General features: G+C 38.5%; 1 protein-coding gene across 1 annotated transcript in view; it reads right to left on the bottom strand.

Moving 5' to 3' along the window:
* The window catches only part of LOC118214528 (inactive dipeptidyl peptidase 10-like), a 126061-nt gene that overhangs the window by 44412 nt on the left and 67784 nt on the right, over nt 1–13865 (bottom strand). The window contains exons 2-3 of the mRNA XM_035394558.1: nt 7160–7271; nt 5388–5483 (exon numbers count right to left, since the gene is read on the bottom strand). Coding sequence (XP_035250449.1) covers nt 5388–5483; nt 7160–7271 — 208 coding nt within the window. The remainder of the gene's footprint in view (nt 1–5387; nt 5484–7159; nt 7272–13865) is intronic.

Here is a 13865-nt window from a genome sequence, read left to right on the forward strand (position 1 = left end):
TAAAGTGAATTTCATCATTGACCCCTGGATATTTCATGCTATCAAACTGGAAAATCCAAAAAGTCTCTCTTTGTGAAAGCCTCTAACGGATTGCTTGATAAATCCAATGCCCTCGATTCTTAGTAGACTGTCATTTTTATTGTGGGCCTCCATGAAATGCCAAGTCATGGGATGTTCTGATGGCATATTTATGCTCAGCTAGACAGTCTTTTAAGTGTCTTTTAGTGTGTCCAACATAAAAACAATTACAAGAACACACTAAGCGGTATACAATGTGTGTTGTATTGCAATTTCTGAATTTTTTTTGTTTATATACATGATTGGTTTTCAGATCAACAAATTCTTTTCCTGACTTAATATTATCACAATGATTGCAGTTTCCACATTTAAAAGTGCCCTGACTAATGTAAGACTAATGTGTGCATTTATAGAACACTGTTTTTTTTCCCCTGCATTTTTGCTCTTCTTATCTATATAAAAAATGCTCAATCCTGCATTAATGTGAGTCTGATATTAACCTCTTGACTAAAAGCACATAATTGGACATGTGCATAAAATTAAATGGAAAAGATTGAGTCAAAGATCTTGATTTTTTTTTTTTTAAATCACTAAGAAATGTCGGCCTGTAAAGTGTATGGCAGTCACTGTGCCTTTAATAAAAGCCCCCCCCCCCCCCCCCCCCCCTCCTAAAATCTATGTCTTCCCCTCTAATCTCAGCGGTCTAGATTCGGGACTGAATCCAAGCTTGAAAATTTTATTTTTGATAAAAGAAAAAAATAGCTTTGGACTTCCTTGCTCTGGTGTATAGCACAAGGGGGATGGCTGAAGAATGGCAACATCTGTGTACTTTTTAACAAAGTATACTATTAATTTGAGTAGTTGACACCAATTATATAAGCTTAATTACATAACTTTTATGTGTTGTACATACATATGTTTGAGGTTGTGTAACTTAATACATGTAACTCACTGGGGTGATTTAAGTACTGTACTCATAATTATTTGGGATTTGAACTTGCAACTCTCTGAACTCTCAGCATAACTCCACAGTGCTGCCCTGTGGTCGTTGTCTTCCCTTGCTCCCACAACACATACGGTTTACAAGTCAGGGGAAAGGATTGCAACATTGTGCTTTATTACACTGGAGCTAATGACTTTTTCTATTTGAGCAAAAAGCTTTCATTAAATCAGCAGGCACCAGGAACTGAGGTGAAGTGTCCGTTGAATGTCTGTTGCACTTGAAGGAGATACCATAAACCATTCATTAATTATATATTATTACATCATTTCTCACACCCACAGATCCTTGTGTTATACAAGAGCGGAATTAAATGGGCAATATCTGCTCTCTTATACTCTTTCTCCCTCTCCCATTGGCTCTCTTTTGATGAAATGTAATCCCACTTGGATTTATATAAACCCGGTTGCTGAATGAGGGCAGTGTGTGTGTTTGCCTGTGCACACACACTGAAAAATGTATTTGTTAATGGTGCATCCAAAGGTACAATTCTCATTCCAATAAATTGCATTTTGTCAGTTTACACGCAGTACCCCCAAACAATTTTATAACGTTTGATAAAGAAACAAGTAATGAGCTATATTTTAAATAAAATCTAACAAAGGCAAATCTGCATTAACATGCTGCGTTTGTACATTCATACAGTACACATCTTAGGCAACTGCTTTGTGGCCTCCTATGGCTTCCTGTTTCACTGGGGTTTAAAAAATGAGGTAACACGTGTCATCCATCACAATGAGGAAAGGAAATCACACGCAAAAGAAACAAGAGTAAGGGTTGTTGATCTGCACATATCAGGAGATGGTTACAAATATTACAGCCTGGTACCACTTTCCACTATTAGGTCAATGATTAACAAGATTAAAACCAGTGAAAAAGTGGTACACCTGCCTGGTAGAGAACCCAAGTACACCCCGAACACACATGCCAATTGTCTTTTTGGAAGGTTTTCCAGAAAGAAAAAAAATATATATATACACATATATATATAGAGGTCAATCTACAGCAGGTAGCATCTGAAGTTTACTAAATGGCATTGGAACTTTGACTGAAACTGGGTGCTATGATATGAGACAAAATTGAGCTTTTAGGCCATGCACACCAGCACTGGGTTTGGTGATGACGGATACGTATATTGGAAAGAGAGCCATGCCTTGAGTGAATTATGGTCGAGGATCTTAGATGTCATGGGGTTGTTTTGCATTGACTAATCCTGGGGCTCTTGTTAATGCAGTTATGAACTCCAGCAAGTACCAATGCATTTTGACCAAAAGCCAGGTCCCCTCGGCCGTGACAGGGCAGGACCTGTATGTCCTGTATGAATGGTTAAAGATCGCCCAGATATGTTCCCTAATTTGACAACGCTATAGAAGATTACTCAGTAACACTATCCTTGCAAAAAGTGGGTCCACATAGTACTGAAAATGGGTGTGAATATTCATGGAACATTAATTTTTTAGAAATACATTTATATTTTTGAAAAGTTTCATATTGGTTTATTTAATAGGAATCATTATTGAAGTAGAAAATTAAAATATACAGCTCAGTACATGCTTTTATTTATATGATATTAATTATAGTCTATTTTCTAGTTTTTTTCTTTTTTGTTGATCTTTATCAAAGCTGTGAATAGTATGTATAATATATACACAAACTTATTTACACAGTTAAATGTTAAATGATCTGAGCAAGGGAATCTGCTAAACACATAAACAGAAAATGATATACTCATGTGAGATTTGGAAAAAACTTCAAAAGCATGAATTCATAGGACAGAAGTTTGTACTAATGGAAGACAGATCCTTGAGCACAAGGAACATTTTGTTTGTGTCAGAATGATTAATACTTAGGCAGATGGCTTGTTAAGTCAGACATGTATGACTGTTCTTAACACGGTGATCTGAAATACTGTTTCTGCATGTGCACGCACACACACATACACACACTAACACGCACACACCCACACATAATGAAATCTTCAGTGTTAATTCAACCACAGATTGTGTGAGTTCAATGGGGACCACATATTGTACTCTATCAGTTTAACACTGAACATCATATCTCCTATCATGAATCATACCATGGTGATACATTCAGGCTGATCAGTGTATCCAGCTTAGCTGTCCAGAGCTTCTTCAGTGGTAGAGCTTCCTGGTCTCCCATTGGCCGACGCAGAACATCAGCATTGGGATTTGCCCTTCAAGGCCTCTGGCACGGACAGATATCATTACAGTAATATATACTCCCATTACACCGTGCCCTGAGAGAGCTGAACGCCTGGCGACTCTCTCTCCCGCTCAGCAGACAGGCAACACCAGGGACCGTGCCAATGAGTCTATTAATAAAAAGCCAGGCACTTCATTAACTCCCAGACCAAACCCCAATCCTCAGGAAATATTAAGAGGTGTGGGGGTGAGAGAGGATTGATGGTGTCTAAGGCCATGGGGGGGGGGGGGGGGGGGGGGGGTGGAGCCTTTTCAATAACTCATTTGAATGGGGAGGGTTGCCCTCTGCCGGCCCCTAACGATCGATCGGGGCTGAGCTTTATTCTGCCACAGGCAGTGCAAGGCCACAGCAGAAGGTACGGCAGCTTGGATATCCACCCGGAGCCTTTGAAGGGCTCGCGTCCACAACCACAGCCTTCCCGTAACACAGCACAATGCTTGCCTGGGAGAGAAATGGTTTTTTTTAAGTCTTCAGTGGCATGCTAATTCTGATTAGAGATCTCAAATTAATGAAAAAACTAAAAAGTAAACAGGAGGAGAAACATCTTCTTACACCAGAAAAACAAACATGAACAAAGCAATAAATGAAGGAAAAGATTCCCAAAGGACGCGAAAGCGTGGCGGGGTCTCTCTGGTGACTGCTGTGGCTGGGCTCAGTGTTTGCTTCTGCGCGTCAGTAAATGGAAACAGATGGACACTGTTTACAAACTTTGATTAAAGGAGAGAGGCCATTTATCAGAAAGATACGAGCAGATGTTTTAGAATGTGGCCAATGCCTTTAACGGAGTTAATGGGGAGGAATATGGTTGTTTTTCTCCTAAAAGAAAACAAATCAACACCGCAAAAAAGAGAAACGAGGGCTAGCGCATTCAGAGGCAATATTATTTGGAATATAGGAGAAGATTTACCAAATTAGAAGGAAAATGCAGACTGCATAATACCTTATCAAGTCACTGAGTGCCAGTTATATTCATCTTAACTGGACTGAAAGGCATATCAGTAATTCAAACAGAAATGCATTTCATTGGTTGGGTAATTTGCTTTCAGGCGTTTAAAGTGTTAGTTCACTTTCTGATAAAAAAATACATAATTTATGTTTCAGTTTATGTTTTGAAATTGCCAACAAATTTTTCATAAGTCATAAAGGATATTTTAGATATTTAAGTTCTTACTCACCAGATGCCTTTACAATGGCTGCAGGGGTACTTGGGGGTTTGTGGTGTGAAACAAGGAAACACACTTCAAGTATCTCCAAAGCAGCTTGCACAGCAACGCTGTCCCTCCAGGAGTTGTACATGTGTATATTACCAAATAATTTTAAAGTTACATTTGATTTCCAGTTTGCATTCACCACAGGAAATAGTTCAATCTCAGACTGCCACGCTCAATAAAAAAGTACTGGCATGATATATGTGATATTTGCGTTCGTAATTGTGAAAAAAATGCTATGGCTTAAGCTTTTCATATGTATAGCATCTGAAAATATAACATGGCAGTGCAAGCTGATTTAAGCTGTACAAGCTGAGGCAATATTTTTAGGCCACAAACCCCTGAATGGGACTATACCAGCCATTTTAAAGCCAACAGCTCATGACAAACTTAAGTATCTAAAATATCCCGTATGACTTGAATAGATTTCATTGAACGTAGGTGAGCTTGTATTCTGACTGTAAAAAGCCTATGGCACAGAACTGTATGCAGTCACAGAAATGGTGATGGCTGCAGATTCAGAAGGGGGGGGGGGCGGGGTGTGTATGCTGGGGGCTGCTGGGACTACTACCCCTCAACATTCTAGGATGTTAAAGGGCAGAAAGTGATGGCAATTTATCCATGACTGGAATTCATGATTACCTCATGTAGTATCACAAAACCCAATTAATATCAATATAGGATGGCCCTACCTTGTGTCAATAAATCTCTTAAATTTGCGTCACCAAAAAGTCAGTAATCCAGGTTTAGGCCGCATTCCCAAAAACAACCACCCCTAGCCCCTCGTCCTGTCTGTAGCTCTGGTGAATATCAGCATATTTCTTTAGATAGCTTTAAATGATATTTTGTGAAAGGAGAGGAATTTTGTCATATGCACATTTGTGAGAGCAGGGTTTTACACCCTGGAACCAGTGGTTTCATAGCATAGCACATACCGTTTATCCATTTTGCATCCGGGTCATGCACCTGGAAGTCTTTCTCAAACAGGTCGTCCAGCGTCAGTTTGGTTCCAAGAGATTTGGAATTATCATCTAAGTAAAAATAAACATTGGTTTTACAAAAAAAAACAATTCAGTATGTGCCATTATCATTACCATGATTGATGCTGTGTTTAGTATTTAGAAAATTATTAGCATACCAAATTTTTTAAAAATGTTTCACAAATTCAATAGTTCCCCCCTCCACACACACACACACACACACACACACACATACATGCACGCGCACAGGGTGCTGAGTAACTCATTTAATTACAGTAAGACATCACACTGTGGGGCATCATTGAGACCCATGGTCTCGGATAAAATCCAGGCCATGCCAAAACAAGCCCAAACAAGAACCTTATCAGTACAATTCCAGTAACATCCAGCTCATTCAGAACTGTGGAAATCACGCACCTTTCAGAAATAATCTAGACTAGAACCTTTGTTCATCTCCCTGTGAGTCTATCTTGGCAACCACCATCCGGGCTTCAGATTATATAGTCCTTCTCATTTTGCATCCATTCAAACAGGTATTCAAGACAGGCCAATATGTTTGTTGGAAGTGGTTAAATCCGGATTCATGTGCGTGCTGGAAGCTGTGCAGTCCAAGATCCAAGAAAGCCATTTAATGATGTAGAGACTGCATTCACCAAAGGTAAAGAGCAGAGCAGTGCAGAGCACCACAAGTCCGTCTGACAGAAAAAGGAAAAAAAAAAAATCTTTGGGGGAGAGGGCAGCTTGGGAAGCCAAAGCCCCGACAATTAGTTTAGCTTTTACTCTTTCAGAGTACAGGCACCGGGGGACCAGGAGGATCAGAGTACTTAGGCCGTTATAGTGTCATAAAAAAGCACACAGGAAGAGAGGCCAAATTCTGCTGCAAATACAGCTCCCATCAGCTTAATAGTGTCTTCACCATTTCCCACTGGGCACCAACAAGCTGTCTATCCAAGAAACTCTCGAAAAGTGTAACTTTCAAATGGATTTTCCAAGCTGCACCTGCTGCATAAGCAGTATCGATGATGGGGTTGCTGAGGATGTTAGCACCAATGCAAGTAGTAACAATATTATGTGACCATCAGTTATCTGAAATAAAGTATACAAGCCAAAAATGGTTTTCTTTGCATAAATATTATCATTTTATGTAGAAAAATAATGTTTGGGACATAGACATATTTATTTGCATATCCTGTGTAGTGGTAGCTTGAAGTATCTTCTCTGGTGATGCTCTGCCAGGCCTGTACTGCAAGTATCTTCAGCTTCTGCTTATTCTGTGGGCAAGTTTTCTCTTCAGCATATGAAACGCATGTTCAGTAAGATTCAGACCGGTGAATGACTTGGCCAGTCAAGAATTTTCCAGTTTTTGGCTTTGAAAAACTCCTTTGTTGCTTTTTATATATGTTTGTACAATTAGCCAGCATTCCTCCTCACTTAATAGTGTCTGACATGGCAATGTTACCTTTGTCCATATGAGAACAAAGTTGTATTTAACACAATGTAAGACCTTGTTCAATTAAACTATTTCAGTCACAACTAGGAGATTTTATATATTTTTTTAACTTAAACTAATTGACATTTAATCTGGAAAGCAAATCGCTTTTGTGTTACAGTTTTTCAAACTACTATGTATGCAAGTCACATCATTCAATCAAGAAACAGTTTAGGATGTCAGTTTTTAAAGGCACCCCCCCCCCCCCTCAACACAGTAATATATGTTGACCTCTGACCTTTGGAAAGCAGGACAATGGCCAGTCCGATGAGAGAGAGGACCACCACAATGACCAAAAGGGAGATGGCAATGCCCTTCCAGTTCCTGTCTGGACCTGGGTCTACAAGATCCTGCACAGACAGACAGACAAGCAGACACACACACACACACAAAGACAAATAAAAGTACAGTAGGTATATTTAAAAGATTCAGAAATGTATTGTTTTGTCTCATGGAACGCTAAATACCTGTTTTTTATGCATGTGAGGGACAACCTGTTTTTTCAGCTGTAAACGAGCAATCAGGATCTTTTTCTGAGATACTGTATACCTGTGCAAATGTGACATGTCTGATGTTAATGGCACAAAGCATTAAAGCTAACTGGAACTGAAAAGTATCAAAACAAGAAAAAGACACCATTTTTCATTTAATTCATGTTGCATGATTTTATAATCTAAAGCCATTCATATCACCTTTGATGAGCAAGGAGGACACCATCTAAATATACAATGGCTTAGATGGTTGGTCTTGGAAACAGGGCTTAACATTCAAATGAACAAGAATCATTTGAATGTTAAGCCCTGTTTCCAAGACCAACCAAGCATGTTTCAGTCCTTTTTCACGGTAATAGAAGAGTTATTCCACCCACACACGTCTGTGCTGACGTCCATGAGGAAAGGTTAAATAGAATCAAGGAAGCAAAAGGCTCCAGCGATGCTACCACATTTAAAAGAATTGTTTGGAACTCTCTCCCATTCACAAAGAAACACATTATTCTCAGAGTGAAATTCTGTTATTTATCTATCCTTTATCTACTTAATGAGCCTTTAGAAACCAGTCCTCAATAACGGTGCATGTCAGAATATCTCTCTCCAAAGGTGCTGCCAAGTCTTATCTCGCAATAGATCCACACTAATAATAGTGTCCGCCATGACTGCGCTTGGCCTCTGTTCCAGAACTCATTTTAGAGAGATACCGGAGGGGGAAAGCAGAAATCACCTGCTACCATACGAGGGTATCGATTTGGCTGCCACTCATCGCACTGACTGCACCACCGTAGCTCAGAGACACCTGTGTTCCAAGAAGCCCTTGATGGTGAAAGTTAAATAGGCCTGTTGGTGTTGCTTTTAGGAGACAGAAATCATTCAGCCGAAGCATTTTACAACAAGGGGCAACATCTACCATGCATCAGATCTGCTTACACTAGCAGTGCAGATAAAGTCTTAGATGTTAGTGTCATGTCCCTACTTAGGATATACAGGCTAATATAAACAACACTAGGGTGAAGAACCAACTAGAATAGGGGATTTTAAAAATAAACTCACAGACGCTTGCATGTAAAGTAAAGCCACTTGGTAGTGGATGTTTTATTAATTGAACTGCACAGCACATGAACTGGTAGCTCCTGTTGCATGCCACACTCTACACCCAAAAAATAACATTTTCTCCTATTTATATGCCAAGCCCATTTGCCAATCAGATTGCAATGTTTACCCGCAACTGTACTAGTGGTTTACCTTTTCAAAACATAACCAATCCTAACATGGGGTTAGTTCAATACAGTCAGTTATTATAACATTGTTCTAAATTAGGCATAAATCATAGATGCAGAATTTCAGGATGAAAACAAATAATTTTTGTGGGGGTGGGTGAGGGAAAGTACAGTACATTAAAGTATGTATGAAATATATTATTTAGTTTTTTAATTAATTTAAAAAAAGATATTGGTTGTTGAGTGTGGTATTTCAAGTGGATAATGGCATTATCTGGCTACATTTGTCATGGGAAACCATAATTAAAATATATTTGATACAGAGTCCAAATCCACAATGAGACGGTTATTATTAATATGGTGCGTTCCTACAGAGTTAGGAGTGTAATTAACCCCTGCCTATTAAAGAATAACTAAATAAATAAATAATCAGTCTCTCTCTAGTGTGTACAGGAGGTGTAATTACTGTGGACCAACTACCTGGGGGGGGAGGATTATTCTCATGTATAAAAAAGTCTAAAATAGGGTACTATTTTGCTGGTTTATTTTCCAGCAGGAACCACAGAACACTGTTTCAAGCCATTTAAAATGGAGACTGCCATAGTGATCATGGAATAAAAGTTTTCAAGGCCACTGGGGTTCCCCCCAAGAAACAGACCACTGGCCGCAGCATGTTCTAAATTAGCGCATGCAATGTTTACTGTAATAAATTGAATTAAGTTTACAAAACAACTTTTTCACATTTTCGATCAGTGGCTCTGAACTTGTCCCTGTCATTTGCTGTTTTTATTTTTGAACATTTTTTATTTAGAGCTTCAGATACAGCAAATCAAATCACCACCATCTGCGGGGGTGGTGTGGGACTCAGCATCTAAGTGACATTTACATGTTTTCTGCATTGTCTTCACATAATATGGGAAAAATAAAATCATTTATGTTTAATAAGTTAAGTACTGTAACCTGTTCGATGACTACAATTGTTGTTTCGTAATGGAAAATTCACCAAAACTGCATTTGTACTATTTTCAGATGTTAATATAAACATTCAGAGCATGACACATGTAATATCCTTCTTGTATCGATAGTGCTCCAAAGATTTAGACAAATTACCCCTGAAGACCCAGATGGGAAAAATACAAACCTACCATGCTTCCCTTGCCTTAAGGTTCCATAGTTCACTGAAAATGCATTGCCTAAGAAGTCTAAAAGATGTCAGTAAAAAATTTGACACCTCTGCATTAAAATTCTGAATCAGAGAGCTGGTTTTGCCAAGCAAGAAATCAATTTAAAAATGCATTCCGTAACAACATCTTTGCTTAACTATGAGCAGTGCTCTCACCTTGCCTCTCACCTAACCAGCTGTGAGTCAGGCTATGTTAACATCTAGTTTCCATGCTCTGCACTGTGATTATGTGTGTAAAACTGATGCTCCATCAAACGCACCAGGTTTTCGGCCCACTTTGACTGTGCAAAATGGGCATTTCCCGCTGCGTAAGAGACAAATATGTTGTGAGAAACTGCCCTCCCAGGCATGGAGTGCAGTCTTTACCTCTGTTGTGTATGTGGACGGCATCCAGTGTGATTGAGGCTTGTTGAACAAGGTGGTTAGAGAGGCAGCGTATTTCAACCACTGAAGGTCTTCCTCAGACATATTGCCTTTACTCTGCATAATTTTTGTAGACTGGGTAATTTTATGTTCCTTTTTATACACCGGAATACATACATTATGTGAACCTGCTGGGTACTTTAACATAAATCCTGCACTGATTTCTCTGTTTTTTTTTTTTTGTTTTTTACAATTTGGTTCATGGTTCTTTTGAACACATCTTACATTTTTCTACCACCTATTGACAAACAAACAAATAAATAAACAAATGCAGTGGGGTATTTGTACATCATATTCTTGTGCCGTGATCAACAGCGATGACCCCGCGACCATGCTTTTGTGGTTCATCTATAACCCTTTTATAGAAATGTTAGAAAATCAAGTAGCTCAAGCTGAAAACGTCAACATCACTGTACATGCTTCTTTAGTGTTTGCTTTAGGCCACAAACCCCTGAAAGCCTTGTAATGCATTATAAAGCATGCAGGTCATCCGAAGTATCTAAAATATTTTACATTTCTCATAAAACCAAACTGAAAACATACACTAAAACAAAAAAAAAAAAACATTCAGAAACTGAACTATACCTTTACCACAGTCTCACAGAGCACTACTACTAATGCTGTTGTTTCATAGCTGCCTTTGGATGTCTTTCCCAGGCAGAGAGTTGCCCTATTTATACCACATTGGAGAGAGGTCTTGTAAATGGCTTATGCTCAGTAATTAAAAACAGGGAGGTTTCCGGGTGAAATCCAAATCGCTTTGTTACGACATGTAATCTTCTTATCCTTATAACATCTCCCGTTAAGCCGTTTGCCCTTGGTACTGGAAAACAACTTTTTTTTGCATTTGTTTTTTCTTCCGTCTTGTCGCCTGATCTTGAAAAGAGGTTAATTCCATCTGTATGCTGCCAAACAGCTCTCGACATTGCCCTTGCCATTGTGAGGAATGGAATGTTCTGTTACCCAAAATATTGCACGGAGGAGAGTCATTTGGTTTTTCTTCAAGGGTTCATCAACTAAGGTTAAGTCCTTGAATTATGGATGCAGTTTGCGTCTTGGCGTAACAGCATAATCCAAGCTTAATTATCTTACACCAGCCGGGAATAAGACTAGTCTTTCTCTAACCAACACTAATGAATGCACAAATCATATTCTTAAGAACCAATTTGTGTTCAGATTGCATTGACAAAAATTATCCGAATGGGTCAAAGAAAGAGAAACATTTGACCCATTGTGTTAGCTAAAACAACACAACCCAGTGCAGATATGACCATTATCATATGAAACCGCTGGGGGGCCACATGGATTGGGCCACAAGATACTCATTTTGACTCCATAGCTCACATGGAACAGGGACTCACATTGTCCCTTCATTGCAAAAGTGGTACAAACTAAAAACTAGATTCATTCTAGAGCCATCCTTGACCTCTAATTTTCCATCAAACTTTTAAATGTCAACATTCATTTTTAGACTGCTCATTATTCCCTGCCAAAATGCTAAAGTGAGTGCAAACCCTCTAATTGTGGAAGGAAAGTACAAGCCATGCTGGGTTAATGGTTTCAGACAGGAGAAATTAAAAAAAATAAAACTTGAAAAAACAAATAGCTATCTCACAGGATAGACATGGTATTGCTCTTAAAGCAGTTAAAATAAACATATGCATGTGGCTATTCAGATTTGCTTGACACAAGTTCCTTTTTTAAAAAAATGTGTTGGAAAAGGTCTACTCAGAGAACATGCTCTTACAACGGGGGAAAAAATGCTGTAAAGTTTCATTCTGCATGTATCTCGTCTTATGTTTTTTGATGTTTTTTTTTTTTTTCCAGTGTGGTTTAAATGTCATAATAAACAATGAAAATGACAGCTTAGAGCCAACAAAGATGAAGTTGGATGATGGCTCATACCAATGGCAAGTAATCGATGACCTCATCTTAACTTAAAGTGATTGTACAGGTAAATCCATGAATAGCTTCACACTACATTGTATGGGGTTATTATGGCAAGTATTAAGCATCAGCAACTGTGTGAGAAATGAATTGCATTGCAATATTGACTCATATCAGTATAAACATTTCAATCAATTCCTGAGTGGGTATTAAATGGGTGGAGTTCAATTTATTGCTGTGCTCTGAGCTGTCATAGATAAAATTGCTATAAATGAGGAAGAAGTACTAAAGAGATTGCAAAAACTTATGACAAATTGAGCAGTTTTTACACTGCTATAGCAGTAAAGTACAGTATGCCGGATCACAGCCGGGAAAAATGAAACAACGACCAATTTACATGGACATTCTTTCATCACCTTTTACCCAGTATATGCTTTTTTACAGTGCTAAGAAGAACTGGCATTGATTCCATAATTATCCTATAGCATACATATAGGCTCTTATGTCCTCTTCATCAGAGGTAACAGTTAACTTGTTGTTTTGTTTGGTCCTTATTTAATCTATCACTCATACCACAGATTTTACATGAATGTTACTGTTAAAACTGTTGACACAAAGTAACTCACGCAGATAGGTGACAGCAGATGGAATGTTTACATGGCGTGTTACCATAGCAATGTACCGGCATTTCTCCAGCTTTGCTTTACACAGAAGAAATATCGGGTCAAGTCTGTCTTTTTTCCTATGTCCTGAGGTGGGTCAGACCTAGGCCAAATTCCTAAAACTTGCTGGGGCTGTTCTCAGTAGAGCCGGTTGACCCCTCCTCTTCTGGGGCCCTCATACACGCCCATATCTGCACATTTGCACTTGCAGCTGTGAAGCTCTCCACCATTCTTGATAGATAGATGTAACCACACTAGCCATATGTGTTTGTTTACTTGTGAGTGGTACATTTTGGGAAGATTTGAGTGTGGCGGTCCGGTTGCGGAGCAGTCCCATGCACACCCATACACTGCTTTGGTTTTTTTCAGTACAGATTTTATGCCTGACTTGAAATGTCTGTTATTATAGTTATTGAAATTACTTTGAATGGATATTTGGTGGATGTGAGGTGGATACATCCCTCTGTGATAATTTATGGTTATCACCGGTGGATGTGAGTTGGATACATCCCTCTGTGATAATTTATGGTTATTGTAACTATGTTCAGCCCCATTACAGTCACTTTAAAAATAAAGCTATTATGTTTGGTATGATTGTGTTTAATAAATAACAACTAAGGTCAAGGTGTGATGTATCTAGTTATTTGATATAGTTAAATAATTATCCACCTAGATCAATTTTATTAAAGGATTTTCATTAAGAGATTCTCTCTGAATAATGGTGCTCCACCCCCTATATCAGTAGAGTTTGTTTCTGATGATGTGCAAAATCTGCACTATTTTGTATTCATATTCTTTTGAATAACCTCATTTGTTGTAATTGACTCTGTTTTACTAAAGTGTCTAATGCTAATATAATTTGATTCTCTCTTACAAACTGATGGAATGATCCAATGAAAAAGTCATAAGAGACTTCTGAAAATAGATATGAGTTGGGGAGTTCATTTTTAGCAATTCTAGGTTTGGTATTCAGTGCTCAGCAAAAAATAGAGTAATTAAAGGCAATGTCTGGTCTCAACACCAGAAGACATTATTGAAGATATTAGCCAGTTGGCATGTTTTTGTCCAATTTGATGTT

This window comes from Anguilla anguilla, chromosome 15 (assembly GCF_013347855.1).
Source record: "Anguilla anguilla isolate fAngAng1 chromosome 15, fAngAng1.pri, whole genome shotgun sequence".
In the NCBI taxonomy this organism is placed as follows: Eukaryota; Metazoa; Chordata; class Actinopteri; order Anguilliformes; family Anguillidae; genus Anguilla; species Anguilla anguilla.